Source organism: Coregonus clupeaformis, chromosome 15, assembly GCF_020615455.1.
Source record: "Coregonus clupeaformis isolate EN_2021a chromosome 15, ASM2061545v1, whole genome shotgun sequence".
Lineage (NCBI taxonomy): Eukaryota > Metazoa > Chordata > Actinopteri > Salmoniformes > Salmonidae > Coregonus > Coregonus clupeaformis.
The window spans coordinates 18,715,647-18,734,660 of NC_059206.1; the positions used below are offsets into that span (position 1 = coordinate 18,715,647).

General features: G+C 40.7%; 1 protein-coding gene across 1 annotated transcript; it reads left to right on the top strand.

Annotated features, from left to right (window-relative positions):
* The first annotated feature begins 12,910 nt into the window (after positions 1-12,910).
* sec11a (SEC11 homolog A, signal peptidase complex subunit) lies at positions 12,911-18,280 on the top strand. The gene is made up of 6 exons (XM_041895183.2): positions 12,911-13,097; positions 13,695-13,804; positions 14,002-14,151; positions 14,460-14,579; positions 17,041-17,098; positions 17,836-18,280. Exons 1-6 carry the CDS (start codon positions 13,047-13,049, stop codon positions 17,884-17,886), a joined length of 540 nt encoding a protein of 179 aa, XP_041751117.1. The 5' UTR covers positions 12,911-13,046; the 3' UTR covers positions 17,887-18,280.
* The last annotated feature ends 734 nt before the right edge of the window (positions 18,281-19,014 follow it).

Here is a 19,014-nt window from a genome sequence, read left to right on the forward strand (position 1 = left end):
CTTCCTGACTGATGTCTTGAGATGTTGCTTCAATATATCCACATAATTTTCCTTCCTCATGATGCCATCTATTATGTGAAGTGCACCAGTCCGTCCTGCAGCAAAGCACCCCCACAGCATGATACTGCCACCCCCGTATTTCACGGTTGGGATGGTGTTCTTCGGCTTGCAAGTTAGCCCCTTTTTCCTCCAAATATAACGATGGTCATTATGGCCAAACAGTTCTATTTTTGTTTTGTTTCATCAGACCAGAGGACATTTCTCCAAAAAGTACGATCTTTGTCCTCATGTGCAGTTGCAAACCATAGTCTGGCTTTTTTATGGCGATTTTGGAGCAGTGGCTTCTTCCTTGCTGAGCAGCCTTTCAGGTTATGTCGATATACAGTGGGGAAAAAAGTATTTAGTCAGCCTCTCTCATCTTTTTAAGTGGGAGAACTTGCACAATTGGTGGCTGACTAAATACTTTTTTCCCCCACTGTAGGACTCGTTTTACTGTGGATATAGATACTTTTGTACCTGTTTCCTCCAGCATCTTAACAAGGTCCTTTGCTGTTGTTCTGGGATTGATTTGCACTTTTTGCACCAAAGTACGTTAATCTCTAGGAGACAGAACGAGTCTCCTTCCTGAGCGGTATGACGGCTGCGGGGTCTCATGGTGTTTATACTTGCGTACTATTGTTTGTACAGATGAACGTGGTACCTTCAGGTGTTTGGAAATTGCTCCCAAGGATGAACCAGACTTATGGAGGTCTACACATTTTTTTCTGAGGTCTTGGCTGATTTCTTTTGCTTTTCCCATGATGTCAAGCAAAGAGGCACTGAGTTTGAAGGTAGGCCTTGAAATACATCCACACGTACACCTCCAATTGACTCAAATTATGTCAATTAGCCTTTCAGAAGCTTCTAAAGCCATGACATCATTTTCTGGAATTTTCCAAGCTGTTTAAAGGCACAGTTAACTTAGTGTATGTAAACTTCTGACCCACTGGAATTGTGATCCAGTGAATTATAAGTGAAATAATCTGTCTGTAAACAATTGTTGGAAAAATTACTTGTTTTGTGGAGTGGTTGAAAAACTAGTTTTAATGACTCCAACCTAAGTGTATGTAAACTTCCGACTTCAACTGTACGTATCTGACATTACAGATGTAGGATTGTCATTTGGTCATCCTGTTGTAAATATGCATAAATAAATTTTTTATTCAGAGACCTGCTCTGAATGGACCCGAGGACGACCAGTTCCATATAAACGTGGTCGGATCCAAGTGAGGGAAGCAGCAGAAAAATCTATTTGTAAGCTACTTTAATCGGAGCTGATAAAGTGCAAGGGAGAGCAGGCGGAGGAGGGGCCTTGCAGAGTGAAACGGGAACAAGGAGGGAGGGAGAGGCAGCAACCAACTGAGCCGACTTGTGCTAGTAGACTAACTTCTAGCTTGTTATAGCTAGGTTATTTATCTTCCAATATGATTACGTAGTACCTGTCTTGACTGCATCCATCCGAGAGAAGCTAGTTGGCTAAGATTGCTAGCTACCCCTTACAAAAATGAATTTATTACCACAGATAGCTAGGTCCTACCGGCCGGCCAGATAGCTAGGTCCAGGTAGGTCCGGCCGGCCAGGTAGCTAGGTCCGGCCTGCCAGATAGCTAGTTCCAGGTAGGTCCGGCCTGCCAGATAGCTAGGTCCAGGTAGGTCCGGCCGGCCAGGTAGCTAGATCCGGCCTGCCAGATAGCTAGGTCTGATATCTGAGAGGGCAAATTGACATTGTGTTCTGTGATCACCATGCAATGACATACAGCACCACCGGAGCTATGGATAGTAAGGCTATCTCAGAGCTGCACGCCCTGATAATAAGCTACTTCATTCTTAACCATCCTAATATTTCAGATCTAATTGCAAACATCCAATTGCTGTAAGACATTCACTTGAATAAATATCCAATTGAGAGAAATACTGTATGCAACTTCAGTCAAAAGGGAAGATAATTCCATTGTTCATGGATTGGATATGTGTCTGATAAAGAGTAGTACAATATGTAACGTAAGACATACACTGTACTACTAACTCATTTAGAAACCAATGGGTTTATAGATTAAAATAGTCAGTGCACAGCCGCTGATGTAGCTGTGAATTATGCCAGAAAACACATACATATTCAGCACCTCAAATTAGCAGCACCTCAAGTGTCCGCATTCTGTACACTAGATGTCAGCATAGCACAGACAGAGATGATTTGCTCAAGTAAAACAAAAATGGAGTGGCAGTTACTATTTCTTAAATTACAAAAGCACTTTAGATACGGTATTGTATCGTTTCTATAGATCACCAGTGTTTGGGAAAAAATGGCCCAAGTTCAACAATGTCATTATTCATCATTCCCTGTGGTTTTATGAGAGAGAGAGAGAGAGAGAGAGAGAGAGAGAGAGAGAGAGAGAGAGAGAGAGAGAGAGAGAGAGAGAGAGAGAGAGAGAGAGAGAGAAAGAGAGAGAGAGAAAGATGAGCGATGGCAGCACATGCAGGTGTGAAACCCCAATGTGAAACTCTCGTGTCGAAGCTCGGGGTGAGTGTGCTACTCTCACCCCCACCCTATTGTATACGCACACTTGTGATGTCATAGTTCCGTCAGTCAGTGAGAGAGAGAGAGGGTCAGGAGCTGTCAGCGTCAACGCAGCCCCAACATAGTGATGACTGACAAATCAGTTGATGGCAGAAGATGGAGAGAACACATTACTCACAGCCACAGCCTTTGTTTGGGTTTAATCTGTGACAGGATCTAGAGGGGATTTTAGACAGCACAACATAAATAAATAAGGAGGAAGTGTTATTAAAGGTTTGATCAGATGGCCATTCTCAGGAAGAAGAGTGTTTGTGTTTCTGAATAGACTGAGGGCACTATCAAAGTCAACCACCAACATCTGAGACCTCATTGTATTCTCAACAGCACATTCCATGGAGGGCCGAGTGTTCGGGTTTTTCGCTCCACCCTTGTACTTGATTTATGAATTAAGGTTACTAATTAGTAAGGAACTCCCCTAACCTGGTTGTCTAGGTCTTAATTGAAAGGAAAAAACTTAAACCTACCGACACTCGGCCCTCCGTGGAATAACTCTGACACCCCTGCTCTACATCATTGAAATATACACTCAGCATTACAGTCAGTTGCAATACAGCACACAAGAAACAAACACTGACAGAATGCTCACTATACAAACATGTCCTTATATTGCCTTCTCATAATATAAGTAAATCACCACATTTGGTCTCTCTAGTGGCCTACAGCATTGCAATAGAGACTCTGTATTTGCAATAGATAGTTGCAATGTACAGAGTACACAAGCATCGATGACAGTATGTTCACCATGTTCACTATACAAACATGATGTTTGTCCTCTCAGAAACCTAACCAGTTGTTATCAATTTGTGTCACGGCAGCTTTAGTGGCTGGTGTTAAAAGCCCTTATTCATAAAGCATCTCATGATAGGAGTGCTAATCTAGGACACTTTATGAATACTGGAGCTGATATTAATCTTCTGTATTGGCTGGATATTCCTTTGAAAGTCGTAAGAATAGGAGAATCAACTTAAAACAGGTTCCCCTTCACTAAAATGAAGACTCAGGTGAATACATGACAAAGTCACAAAAGAGTCACACCACTCTATCGATTGAATCACCTACAGAATATATTAATGAGTCATATGGTCATAAGACTCCTTCTCCTCAATGCATCTTGCCTACTGTATTGCCATTCTATAGGCTGATCTGCTCTGACTTATTTTTTAAAAATATTTTGTTAACAGTTCACTTAAGTTTTTGCATCAAACTGGCCACCTGGCCACCTTTTTCTTATTTTCAAAAGACTCCTCTCATGATATGGCTTCCCACAACATAATAGATATATTGATATCTGACTCCATCATGGCTCATTAGTGGCTCATGTCTTTCACAGTCTTGGCTTGGAAGTGTCTGACTGATACGACGATGACTCAGGTCTGGGACCTATAGAGCCCAGAGGTGGGAGCCGAGGGAGGTGGGGGCCGAGAAGAGGGCCCATTCAGGAGCCGTTAGAAAGTGTGACAGAGGTGATGACAGCTCAGGGAGATCCAGGGCTAACTGCACTCTCCACACAATGCCATTTAACGCAAGCAGGCAGGGAAATCAGTGCAAGGTTGCATCCCAAATGGCACCCTATTCCCTATATAGTGCTCTATGGGTCCTGGTCAAAAGTAGTGCACTAAACAGAGAATAGGGTGCCATTTGGTAGGCAGCCCATGCATTCATTCCCCTGCATGGCTGGGTTAAATGGCCTGGTGTGGAGAGTGCACTGACAGTAGATGGCAGACGTGTCTTGTTATTCTGCCCACATACTATCGATCGACACCCTGGTTTAATTGAACGTATTCCCTCAGGGGCAACAGAGAGTGAAGTGTATTTGGTTGCATAGGATGCGACTTGTGAAAATTGTTGAGAGTTTCCCTGCTTTTCCTCATCAACTTTTAGGGAGCAGTGTTTCAGGAGTAGAAGTCATGCTGGGTTGAGTGCTGCTATGGTGTTTCCTCAGCATCATTTACTGGAACAGTCTTTAAATGTCAGTGATGGAAAAGGTTGTAACTAGAGCATGTTTTCTAACCCAGACAGTGTGTTGCCAATCCAACCCAATCCAACCCAATCCAACCCAATCCAACCCAACCCAATCCAACCCAATCCAACCCAACCCAACCCAACCCAACCCAATCCAACCCAATCCAACCCAACCCAATCCAACCCAATCCAACCCAATCCAACCCAATCCAACCAAAGATTCTTTAACTTCCTTGATCTAACCTATTCCCACAAAGTCCATAAAGTCAAACAATGTGATGGAAACACCCCTGCAAATAGTCTACACAAATATCTGACTTCCAAGAACATTACAATATTATGCGGCAGTTAGACTTTACACTCAGTCTTTCCATATTCAGTAATAGTTAAACAGAAAGGACAAGTCAACCTTCACAGCTAAGGATATTAGGCGTCAAGTGATTTCTATGAAGATTAAAAACCAATCATCTCTCAGGAGGCTCATCCATGCCACAGTATGCTTAGTGCTCACATACCCTATTACATATCCCCCTCAAACGTACAACCTTGTTTAAAACACTGACGCCAACTAAATCACATTTCTCTATCAGGACCCACTCAGAGGAACTCAAAATGAGGCATTCCTTAATCCAAGCAGATTCCAGCAGGAAATTGTTGAATAAAAACATTATACATTAAAATAGCTCCTCATATTGCACTGAGTGTGTCTGATGGGGAGAGCTAACAAGCATCGATTCTAGTCAATTAAACTAATCTTTCGATTGTGATTCAGGGGAAGGCACAGCAACTGTGGATATTGAGAGTCATTAATTATAGAAATGTCACATGTAGTACATATACAGTTGAAGTCGGAAGTGTACATACACCTTAGCCAAATACATTTAAACAATTCCTGACATTTAATCCTAGTAAAAATGTCCTGTCTTAGGTCAGTTAGGATCACCATTTTATTTTAAGAATGTGAAATGTCAGAATAATAGTAGAGAGAATTATTTATTTCAGCTTTTATTTATTTCATCACATTCCCAGTGGGTCAGAAGTTTACATACACTCAATTAGTATTTGGTAGCATTGCCTTTAAATTGTTTAACTTGGGTCAAACGTTACGGGTAGCCTTCCACAAGCTTCCCACAATAAGTTGGGTGAATTTTGGCCCATTCCTCCTGACAGAGCTGGTGTAACTGAGTAAGGTTTGTAGGCCTCCATTTTCTATGGGATTGAGGTCAGGGATTTGTGATGGCCACTCCAATACCTTGACTTTGTTGTCCTTAAGCCATTTTGCCTCAACTATGGAAGTATGCTTTGGGTCGTTGTCCATTTGGAAGACCCATTTGCGACCAAGCTTTGACTTCCTGACTGATGTCTTGAGATGTTGCTTCAATATATCCATATCATTTTCCTTCCTCATGATACCATCTATTTTGTGAAGTGCACCAGTCCCTCCAGCAGCAAAGCACCCACACGGTTGGGATGGTGTTCTTCTGCTTGCAAGCCTGCCCCTTTTTCCTCCAAATATAACGATGCTCATTATGGCCAAACAGTTCTATTTTTGTTTCATCAGATCAGAGGACATTTCTCCAAAAAGTATGATCTTTGTCCCCATGGCGGTTTAGGAGCAGTGGCTTCATGCTGAGCGGCCTTTCAGGTTATGTCGATATAGGACTCGTTTTACTGTGGATATAGATACTTTTGTACCTGTTTCCTCCAGCATCTTCACAAGGTCCTCTGCTGTTGTTCTGGGATTGATTTGCACTTTTCGCACCAAAGTACGTTCTCTAGGAGACAGAACGCGTCTCCTTCATGAGCGGTATGACGGCTGCGTGGTCTCATGGTGTTTATACTTGCGTACTATTGTTTGTACAGATGAACGTGGTGCCTTCAGGTGTTTGGAAATTGCTCCCAAGGATGAACAAGACTTGTGGAGGTCTACAAAAAAATGTCTGAGGTCTTGGCTGATTTCTTTTGATTTTCCCATGATGTCAAGCAAAGAGGCACTGAGTTTGAAGGTAGGCCTTGAAATACATCCACAGGTACTAATTGACTCAAATCATGTCAATTAGCCTAGCAGAAGCTTCTAAAGCCATGACATCATTTTCTGGAATTTTCTAAGCTGTTTAAAGGCACAGTCAACTTAGTGTATGTAAACTTCTGACCCACTGGAATTGTGATACAGTGAATTATAAGTGAAATCATCAGTCTGTAAACAATTGTTGGAAAAATTACTTGTGTCATGCACAAAGTAGATGTCCTAACTGACTTGCCAAAACTATAGTTTGTTAACAAGAAATTTGTGGAGTGGTCGAAAAACGAGTTTTAATGACTCCAACCTCAGTGTATGTAAACTTCCGACTTCAACTGTAACTAATTGCCCCCTCAGTTAATAAAACAGAAATTCAAGTTAATATCAGGACCTCACACTGCACAGTGACCCAGGGCTCTGTGGACTAATGGATACTAATTGACACAATCAGCAGTATGGAGAGTGAAAGAAAGGAAAAATCTGTCAATTACGTTTGATCCATTCAGGCAATTGTTAAATGTGATATAATAGGCTACATTAATTGTAGCATGTTAATAATTTATATGGAGCTAATTTTAATTCAGCAATTAGAATAATTATGTTATGATGTTATTTTCAGAATAAACCATGAGGGTGAATGGACCAGAAGAGTCATGCAAAATAATAAGCTATAATAAGGTAATGTCAGGCCACACAAGGTAAGCATACATTACATTTACATGAATTCCTGTAGCAGTCTCATTCAGAAGGACTACAAAGTAAACAGCTGATTAGAGACACAATGGTGGTCCATTGTCATTGAGATCTCATTTGATCAAATGAAAAAAGAGGACTGAGTGTGATCTCCGAGGATAAATCCTTCATAGATATGCCACGTTCATGTACTAGTCGGAACTAGGAAACTCTGAAGTTTCCCACTTGTTAACTAGTTGAACGCGGCATGTGTATAACTACAACCAGTTAGCAATTCTGACATTTTAGAGGCATTAGCTTAGGCTACACCATCGGTTATTAAACTCACATTGTTGTGTGTGATGTTAATTTATAATTGGCTGAGAAAGATTGTAATTTCCCGACAATTTAAGAATACTTATTTGAAAAGCATCACAGGCTGCTAAATGTCACTGTGCAGTGATGGCATTTGGAACATATTTTATCTCGAATCCACCAAAAGTCGCAGGCGGCCATTTTGTCCCCGCCGTCACTGTGGAGGCTGTCAAGGCCGAGGTAATCTACCAAAACCCAGAATGCCTTGTGCTTGGGAAACAATGACATTCTGATATAGATCTCTCTGCTTCCACGCTGTTCCACTCGCATGAGAGCGTAAAGGCTAAATGTGGCTGGAGACACATAAATATGGACTAATTAGATGATAATGTAGGCCGGGATACTTTGAACTATTGAATATTATTTTGGTCATCATATTCTCCTCAGAAAATAATATCCACCACACTACAATTTCTGCTCATATCTCATAGCCTACAGTAGTCATACGTTGGTGGTTGGTATCGATGTATTCATGACGTCTTCATGACGATGTATTCATGACGATCTGTGGAAATTATATGAAACGGAATGACAAAAAGGCATTGTCATAAGAATCATATATGCATGTTCATGTATATTGTATATACTGTATAAAAGACTGGCCTTGTGTGAACATGTGATATAGCCTACAGTGACATAGCCTTAGGGCGGCAGGTAACCTAGCGGTTAGAGTGTTGGGACAGTAACCAAAAGGTTGCTAACTCAAGACAGGACAAATATAAGCACCCCCTATTTGAGTACATGTGAGTTATGCAAAGGAACATAATGGAGATTGTACTGAAATTCCAGCATTTAACACTTTTGCTGTAGTGGATGCACATAACAGTTTTAGGTATTCTGATTCAGTCTTTCTATGAGGTAGCAACAACTGGGGGGATTTCAGATGAGCCAAATCAGCTTGGATTTTTTCAGTGTTATGCTATGGGAAATATCTTCAGATAAAAGAGCTATGTTGTATCTTGTTGCTGTGTGGAAATACCCAGAAACAACATGGTGGAAGGCCGGAAGATGAAGATGGAACAACAATAGAAAACAACTCTTGCCACAAAAACTGCACATTCACAAAGAGAGAAGTGTATAGAGCTGTCCTCTGGATCTCTTGGCTAAGTATGGCCTCTAGTTTCACAACAAAGCTCCAAACTTTCAATGGTTCAGTTGCTAGTTAATATGCCGGAGAGGAAGCATGACAACAACATTATCCTCTTCAAAAACAAGTTCACCAAGTTCAAAACAGTTGAATGCCAGTGAGGTACCAAAAGGGCAAAGCATTTAGGAAAATTACAATAGCAAGTGACTCACAAAATGATATGTGACATTTCAAGTATCCACTAACATTTTTGAATAAATTCCTAATTATTAAAGGACTCATTGATTAATTATGTGTTTTCAGATGTGTAATGTAATATAGGCCTAAAGTAATGTACATTATTACCATAACGCCTTGTTGATGATGTGTTAACAAAAAACGTTACTGGGCTATTTTGATAAGAGTTGATAATAGAACATGTGCATACATCAGTGGAGGCGGTTGAGGGGATGACGGCTCATAATAATGTCTGGAACAGCGCAAATGGAATGGCATCAAACCATGTTTTTGATGTATTTGAAACCATTCCACTGATTCCGCTCCAGCCATTACCACAAGCCCGTCCTCCCCAATTAAGGTACCACCAACCTCCTGTGGCATACAGCTATTTCTCAGAGCTGGTGAGACATATTGAATCAGAAAGATTGAGGCTGGTCTACTGAGCTTCGGCTGAGCTTCTCTCTCTCTCTCTCTCTCTCTCTCTCTCCCTCTCTCTCTCTCACTCTCTCTGAGGAGAACAGAACTTGGTATGCTGTATTCTAAAGGTGTTTATCTGCAATTGTGAAGGCAGGACCGGTGGTGTGTGTGCGTGTGTGCGTGTGTGTGTGTGTGTGTGTGTGGTGTGTGTATTTGTGTGTATGTGTGTGTGTTTCATCATACCCACTCACCAGTTCACACTGACACCACCACAGTGTGGGCATTTCAACAGCACACCTTCCCTTATCAGCACGTACCTCTATTCTTCTCATCCACAGTGGGAACAAGTGAGTGTTCTGTGAAGATCTTGAGCCAGGACTCACTCTCTGCCTGGCGCTCTCTCCCTGGGCGAGCCAAACACATTGGAGAAACAAAACATGTCAAAGCTAAAACCATCAATGCTTAAACAATAATTAATAGGGTCAGTTTCACCTCCTAAAGAAATCCTTATCACCCCCCCCGATACTAGCTGGAATTGTATTAGTGTTTTTATTATGTTGTACAAGACAGTAGATCTGTGCTTGTTGTCATGTAACTTACATTAATGATAGGCTACACAGTTGCAGTATTGGTCAAACATTGACAGAGGCTTAAAATATACATGAATCATATTAATTGACATTAACATGAAAAGAAATCAGGCAGTTCTGACAATTGAATGTGACTCATCTTTTCATTAAAATGTACTTCCCCTCGGAAATTGGACTGAACACATGACAAAAACTATTTGCTCAGTGACAGTAACAATTAGCCTAATGTGCCTGGGTTTGTTTAGTGATACAATGCATTGTGATTTACAATAAGTCAGCTGAAACGTGAGTAACTCCCACAGCCACACAGTTCACTGCAAATAAAGAGAACAAACCCTATAGTTAATTCTCGGAATTGACACAACACAAGCCACCTGTACAGGCTCTGGTCAACATGATGACCAGAGGGGGGGTGCCTTGCTCAAGGGCACAACAGAAGACAATGGCATGTAGAATTCAATACCAGCATCCCTCCGGTTGCCGGGCTCACTTCCCGCCAGATTCTTTCCCGTCAGACCCGGAATTCGAACTAGCAACCCTTCAGAGAATTAATGCAGCAGGTTAGGAGACTTAACGCAGCAGGTTAGGAGAATTAATGCAGCAGGTTAAGATAATTAACGCAGCAGGTTATTCGAATTAATGCAGCAGGTTATTAGAATTAACGCAGCAGGTAAGGAGAATTAACGCAGCAGGTTAGGAGAATTAACGTAGCAGGTTAGGGTAATTAACGTAGCAGGTTAGGATAATTAATGCAGCAGGTTAGGATAATTAACGTAGGGTTAAGGTTAGGAAAAGGGTTAGGTTAGGCTTAGCTAAAATGCTACAGTTATCCACAATGCGACAACTAGATGGAGATGTACTCCAGGTTTTAAAAGTTTTGAAATCTTACATTATCAACTTTCCTGTGTGTTTGATGCTTCTTTTTACAGTCTATGGCGAGGAAACTGCAGATACGGTGATCTGAGCTATCTGATTGGCCAGCAGTTGATCTGCTCTACCTGAAGGTTCTACCTTCAGACACATGAAATGGTTCAAAATGGGAACACTTTGCCTTCCCGGAGCTAGTGCTGCTGAATCAAGTGCACCTACCGCCAACAGCGCCAAACAAATAAAAAACATTGGAATGCAAGGCTTTATCGTTGGGTTTTTTACAGAAATGTTTGGTGATCGACTAGGAATCCCTTGGAGATCGACCTTTCGATCGCGATCGACCGGTTGGTGACCACTGCACTAGGCTATCATCCCCTTGTGTGTTCTCTGTAGAGAAGCCGTGTGCCCTGTTCTGTTCCCCCATCATTAACCCCCTGTGTGTTCTCTCTGTAGAGAAGCCGTGTGCCCTGTTCTGTTCCCCCGTCATTAACCCCCTGTGTGTTCTCTCTGTAGAGAAGCTGAGTGCCCTGTTCTGTTCCCCTGTGGGGAGAGATGCCCCCATCCTGGTGGCAGAGAGAGTGATGGCAAAATGTAAAGTGTTGGTCCCATGTTTTATGAGATGAAATAAAATATCCCCAAAATGTTTTGCACAAATTAGTTTACATCCCTGTTAGTGAGCATTTCTCCTTAGCCAAGATCATCCATCCACCTGACAGGTGTGGCATATCAAGAAGCTGATTAAACAGCATGATCATTACACAGGTGCACCTTGTGCTGGGGACAATAAAAGGCCAAAATGTGCAGTTTTGTCACACAACACAATGCCACAGATGTCTCAATTTTGAGGGAGCATGCAATTGGTATGCTGACTGCAGGAATGTCCACCAGAGCTTTTGCCAGAGAATTGAATGTTAATTTCTCATATGCTGCCGCCAACGTTGTTTTAGAGAATTTGACAGACCACGTGTAACCATGCCAGCCCAGGACCTCCACATCTGGCTTCTTCACCTGCGGGATCGTCTGAGACCAACCACGCAGACAGCTGATGAAACTGAGGAATATTTATGTCTGTAATAAAGCCCTCTTATGGGGAAAAACTCATTCTGATTGTCTGGGCCTGGCTTCTCAGTGGGTGGGCCTATGCCCAGTCATGTGAAATCCATAGATTTTTGCCTAATGAATTTATTTCAATTGACTGATTTCCTTATATGAACTGTAACTCAGTAAAATCGTTGAAATTTCACATGTTGCGTTTATATTTTTGTTCAGTATAGCTATGAGCGGTGCAATGTTTCTGGCTGTTCCTCCTACCCTTGGCCTTCCTCTACTGCCCTGCCTCACTCCCTTTGCCCTGTGACAGAAACCCTGCTCAGTCAGTGAGGGATGATGGGACCTGTCAGTGTCAGCAGGTCACTGGAAAAGCGTTTTCTCTCTGTAGGTCACTGGAGAAGGGTTTTCTCTCTGTAGGTCACTAGAGAAGGGGTTTCTCTCTTTAGGTCACTAGCAAAGAGTTTTCTCTCTGTGCTGGTGGATTTAATTGTCTCTTACAATATGTCCAACTGGTGGCTTCAAAGCCTCTCATTGGCCAATACATAGCAATCCGCAATCCAGTGTTTATATACACCATTGGTTGCTACCCCCCGAATTCGCTACAGTACACATATCAAAGATAGTACAGTCATATGGTTTTGTATCACAGTTGGTAGAGGATGGCACTTGTAACACCAGGGTACTGGATTTGATTCCTGGTACCACACATATGTAAAATGTAAGCACATATGACTTTAAAACTGGCATTACAGTATTATATATTTCTGTAAGGTGAACAGGCTTCCTGGTTCCTAACAAGGTTTGTTCCTGGTGATTGTCGCTCTGGTGAATGTTATAATAACGTGTGCCAGCCTGTAAATAGTTCCTTCTTGTTTTGTTATATTTCAGACCTCATTGTTTTTTATGCTTTTAGAGTTGTCATACATTCATTGCATAACTGAATAAAAGCTCTTAACATTTGTATATCCAAACCTTCTGTCTGCCAGCCCCCGAATTGAGAAGCGACACCTCAACAAAATATTTTGAATGTGGGCGGGACTTCCGGCTGAGTGTACCCGGAAGATTTGGATGCAAGTTTCTCGGACGTGCATCCATATGTTCGCTTTTTATGTATCGATCATTGGTATTGATTTAATTTAGGTGATTTTATAAACTCAATACCGGGACGATGTTGTCTTTAGATTTCCTTGACGATGTGCGGCGGATGAATAAGCGCCAGGTATGTACGATAACATTGTTTTTGATGTTGTGTGAATGTGACGGATTCTTCCAAGGCTCGTTAGCTAGCTATCTAGTTATGCTAGCAACATTAGTCGGCTGGTTAGTAACACGTTGCTTAAAATGTAAAGTGCTAGCTAGCTACCCAGCTGTCCGTGTGGTCTTATGTACAAATAGAATTACCCTGCTAGCTAAATACGTTACATCGCCTATTGAACATGGATGATAAACTGGGTTGTCAAAATAACTAGCTAGCTAGCAACCTTGCTAAATCAATGTAGCTTTAGCCAGTACAGTTTCCTCTCTGTCTAAATATGGTGTTACGTCAGTGTTCTTCAAACCTGGTACTGAGGACCCACAAAGTGTGCAGACTTTTATTCCAGCCTAAGTTACTAGCTTCTACTAGATTCTACTGATCATCAAGCCCTTTATTAGCTGAAACATGTATATTAGTACTGGGCTGGGACAAACATAGGCTAGGACAAAAGCCTGCACACCCTGTGAGTCCCCAGGACCAGCTGTTGGTAGATCTAGTTATTATAATCAAACACTAGCTCATCTTTGTCTCAACCTGACAACCTGTCTTATTTGTTTTCAGCTCTACTACCAGGTGCTGAATTTTGGTATGATAGTGTCCTCAGCCCTGATGATCTGGAAAGGACTGATGGTTGTGACAGGCAGCGAGAGCCCTATTGTTGTTGTCCTCAGGTAAAGCATTGGTGTTGTCTATAGCTTATATAGATGGAGTGCTTTTCCAGACACTCAAAGCGCTTTACATAGTAAGGGGAAATTCACCACTTTCACCACCAATGTGTAGCACCCACAAACCTACTGATTGTCTGAAGCGCATCTGCTAATTTTCAGTAACCTGTCTATCCTTGACTGTAACATGTCCTTGGTTTCAGTGGGAGTATGGAGCCTGCTTTCCATCGAGGAGACCTTCTGTTCCTGACAAACCGGGTCGAGGACCCCATCAGAGTCGGAGAGATCGTGGTCTTCAGGATAGAGGGCAGAGAGATCCCCATAGTACACAGAGTACTAAAGATTCATGAAAAGTTGGTCTATGATGTTTCTGTAGTTATTGAAACGCGCTAGTTCTCTCTCGGGATGGTTCTCAATGTTGGTTACAAGTTTGAGAAGGCCTACTTCCCCCCAAAAAGTTTGTATTGCTACATAACACTCAAACTAGGCTTTAAATATTCAATATTATTTCTTACCTCGTGTATGTTTTTTAATACATCTGAATAAATGTGATATTGTCAGAGCAATTTCATAAGCTACTCTGGGGCCAAGAAATCCATGTATGACTTCCAAACTAAATCTAAATGTTCTTGTTTATTTACTAAATGTTGTTTATCTCCAGGGAAAATGGTGAAATCAAGTTCCTGACCAAAGGTGACAACAACTCTGTAGATGACAGAGGGCTGTACAAGCCGGGACAGCACTGGCTGGAGAAGAAAGATGTGGTGGGAAGAGCCAGAGGGTGAGCATTTATCTCATTCCACCAAAATGATACTAGGCTTAGTCTGCTGTATGACTTCAGTCTAATACTTCACTGGACCTATATGATACCATTTCCCTTGAGATATTATTTAGTGCAAAATGAAACTGAACTTGAGTCTGCACTCATCTAGCCTGTAGTAGTGGAAGGGCTCAAGCAGGGGTTAAAGTTCTCCGTCACTGCGACGGACTTGAGATCAGTGTAGATCCGCAATAAAAATCTTGGGAGATGGGAGGGCTGATTTGGAGATGTAATACGAAGTTGTATTTTCCCAAAAAATGTATTCTCAAATATGTTATTTTATCTGTTACGCTGTGTGTACTGAACTGACATACTGTTGCTGACACTCGGATGTTCAGAGGAAAATGGGAGTTTAAACTTTAAGAAAAATGTTCAATTTGTCACATCCCTACACTAGAGGTGCAGTCAAGTTGCGAGAGCAGTTTTGTCAAATGTATTTTGAAAGCAGGTTTTTTTTTTAAAGAGGAGCTTCCCAATTTTCCATTGCTACCACCTTTATTTCTCTACTCCTTCAATTAGTGGCATCATTTTACAAATGCAGTTACAACAGTAGTTTAAAGCATGGTTTAGGCGTGTCTGCGCAAAGTAGTGATGGGTAGTTTGCGAATGAACAGCTTTTTTTGAGTGGCTGTTTTTTGTTATTTTTGGCTCTTTTTTTTCATTTATTTGGCTCCCTGATGTGCATGCTGTTGCTTTTTAAGCAGACATCGACTATCTGCAGATAAATGATAAAAATATTCTCTGAAGATGGTAATTCCTCAGTGCAGGAACAATACAGTGAGGAGAGAGCCTCATTCTGCTCTACGCTCAGTTATTCAGTGCGTTACATTTAGGCTTTTTTTTTGCAGGCCATCTAATAATTTGGTCAGGTAAAAATGTATTTGAACTCAAATTTCACTATCTGACATAATGGTAGGCAACATTTTAGGCTTTAAATTAAGGCTTGACCATTTTTTCATGGTTTTATGTCAATTTCTAAGCACTAATGATGAAGAGCTGTTTGGGAGCCAAATGAGCAGCTCTTTTAGGTGAAAGGAGCCAAACGTTCTGGCTCACCGAAAAGACTCTGAATCACTATGCAACAGAGCTCTAAAAGGGACAATGACATACTTTGTAATAGAAACTAAAAATATCAAATTTTTTGAGTGAATAATAATTAATTTATATATATATATTTATAATGAAAGTATAATCATTAATAATAATAACAATCAGGATGTTGTGTCCAATGAGGTAAATGCAGATGGACAAACTCAATGCTTCAGCCTATGTACATTTTATAACCCCTATCCTGCATTAGTTGGGCTACAGGAGATAATGGTTATAGCACATCTGATAATATAGACCATGCATAGGCTATATACATGGTCCAATATGATTTTACCAATATTTTATTGTGCAAATTTCTGGAGGTGGAAATTTAATTTGAAATGGTTTCAGCATAATTTTATTTTCATTCATTTTAAAGTAGAATGTCCCTTTAAAAAGTCACAAGAACTGAGCTTCTCAGTCTTCTACTTACAAATTATCCCAGGGAGGACCCCGGACCCCCTAAGGAAGGGGACTGGAATTTGTCAAACTCGCAGTTTAGGCCTAATACATGTACAAAATGATCCTCTTTCCTTAAAAGCATGATGGTCGTGACTTTCTTACATGAAAGGGCAGGTTAACTTGGCCCCAGACAAGTTTCAGTCATGGGATTCGTTTTTTTGCTTTAACCTCTGCTCAAGTATTTAACCAGTTGTGTAAAGTACTTAAGTAAACATACTTGAAAGTACTACTTAAGTCATTTTTGTTGTTGTTGTATCTGTACTTTACTATTTATATTTTTGCTAACTTTTACTTACTACATTCCTAAAGAAAATAATGTACTTTTTACTCCATACATTTTCCCTGACACCCAAAAGTACTCGTTACATTTGGACAGGAAAATTGTCAAATTCACGCAAGTCATCCCTACTGCCTCTGATCTGGCACACTCTAATCACAAATGCTTCGTTTGTAAATTATGTCTGAGTGTTGGAGTGTGCCCCTGGCTATCCGTAAATAAATAATATATAGAAAATTGTGCCGTCTGGATTGCTTAATATAAGGAATTTGAAATGATTTATACTTTGACTTTTGATACTTAAGGATATTTTAGCAATTCCATTTACTTTTGATACTTAAATATATTTAAAACCAAATACTTTTAGACTTTTACTCAAGTAGTATTTTACTGGGTGACTTTTACTTAAGTCATTTTCTATTAAGGTATCTTTACTTTTACTCAAGTATGACAGTTGAGTACTTTTTCCACCACTGTATTTAACTATTGAAGATGTAATGTTAGGTAACAATTTACTTGAACTGTACATAATAACAGCATCATGACATTGTCATAAACATGTAATCTGATGTTGAATGTTAATTTTGTCTCCAGGTTTGTGCCATACATCGGAATCGTTACCATTCTGATGAACGACTACCCCAAATTCAAGGTAAGATATTTTACATCGTCATCACTAGAAGCAAAATCACTATGTTTTATGAATTGTTGACTAAATTCAGCCTTATTAATCAATTTTATCAATCAATTTTATTTTATATAGCCCTTCTTACATCAGCTAATATCTCGAAGTGCTGTACAGAAACCCAGCCTAAAACCCCAAACAGCTAGTAATGCAGGTGTAGAAGCACGGTGGCTAGGAAAAACTCCCTAGAAAGGCGAAAACCTAGGAAGAAACCTAGAGAGGAACCAGGCTATGAGGGGTGGCCAGTCCTCTTCTGGCTGTGCCGGGTGAAGATTATAACAGAACCATGCCAAGATGTTCAAAAATGTTCATAAGTGACAAGCATGGTCAAATAATAATCAGGAATAAATCTCAGTTGGCTTTTCATAGCCGATCATTAAGAGTTGAAAACAGCAGGTCTGGGACAGGTAGGGGTTCCATAACCGCAGGCAGAACAGTTGAAACTGGAATAGCAGCAAGGCCAGGCGGACTGGGGACAGCAAGGAGTCACCACGGCCGGTAGTCCCGACGTATGGTCCTAGGGGCGGTATTAGGGGCGGTATGCAGGTAGCCTGAAGGTTAGAGAGCCTGAGCAGTAACCAGTCCAGTTGCTGGGTCATATTTTGGGATCTAAACAGTGGGAGGGGAACTGGCAAACGGAAAGCTGTTGTTTTTAGATCCCCGGATCAGAGATACTATTATTCTGTTCTTCTTTGCCTTCCCAGTATGCTGTTCTCTTCCTGCTGGGTCTGTTTGTCCTGGTCCATCGGGAGTGAGGAAGAGACTACCTAACTATCTGCCACAGATGAAGAATTGGAAAGAATTGGAAATCCCCACCCCACCATGCCTTTCAAGACATAATTATGTTGATTATGTCTAATTACGTTGATTTTCTGTACCATATGTTTTGGATTGTGTGTAGAAATGTGGATAGTGTTCTTTACATTATTAAAAAAACAAGCATTCATTATTTTTGTGAGGGAAATTAGATATAAGTTAAGTAGAATAAAGAGCTGTAATCTTTTTTTTCTTTTTTTAAGAACATGAATCCAACATTTTAGATGGTTAATTACATATTTTGTTTTCACTCTTAATTAGGTTTTGCTTTGCTTAAAGTATTGTATGACAACTGATATATTTGTGACATTAAATATGACATCTGTTACCCTCTCCTGCTTTCTGGTAACTTATGCATCTAGTGTTTTCTTATATTCAAGCATAACTTCACTAAAACACATTTGTGCATTTTCAAAATGCCATTATTTTACATGCAGGCTAAATATAACATTTACATATGTCATTTAGCATACGCTCTTATCCAGACTGATTTACAGTTAGTGCATTCATCTTAAGATGGCTAGGTGGGAAAACCACATATCTCAGTCATGGTAAGTACGTGTTTTATATACTGAACAAAAATATAAACGCAACATGTAAAATGTTGGTCCAATGTTTCATGAGCTAAAATAAATCTACCAAGAAATGTTTAATACGCACAAAAATATGATTTATCTCATTTTGTGCACAAATTTGTTTACATCCCTGTCAGTGAGCTTTTCTCCTTTGCCAAGATAATCCATATTAAGAAGCTGATTAAACAGCATGATCATTACACAGGTGCATCTTCTGCTGGGGACAATAAAAGGCCACTCTAAAATGTGCAGGTGTCACACAACACAATGCCAGATGTCTCAAGTGTTGAGTGAGCATGCAATTGGCATGCTGACTGCAGGAATGTCCACCAGAGCTGTTGCCAGAGAATGTAATGTTAATTTCTCTACCATAAGCCGCCTCCAACGTTGTTTTAGAGAACATGGCAGTACATCCAACCGGCCTCACAACTGCAGACCACGTGTATGGCGTCATGTGGGCGAGCAGTTAGCTGATGTCAATGTTGTGAACAG

Coding starts and splice junctions, on each gene's coding strand:
- sec11a (XM_041895183.2), top strand. CDS start 13,047: ATGTTGTCTTTAGATTTCCTTGACGATGTGCGGCGGATGAATAAGCGC. Junction 14,580..17,040: donor GTGGTGGGAAGAGCCAGAGG/GTGAGCATTTAT, acceptor TTTTGTCTCCAG/GTTTGTGCCATACATCGGAA. Junction 17,099..17,835: donor ACGACTACCCCAAATTCAAG/GTAAGATATTTT, acceptor TTGCCTTCCCAG/TATGCTGTTCTCTTCCTGCT.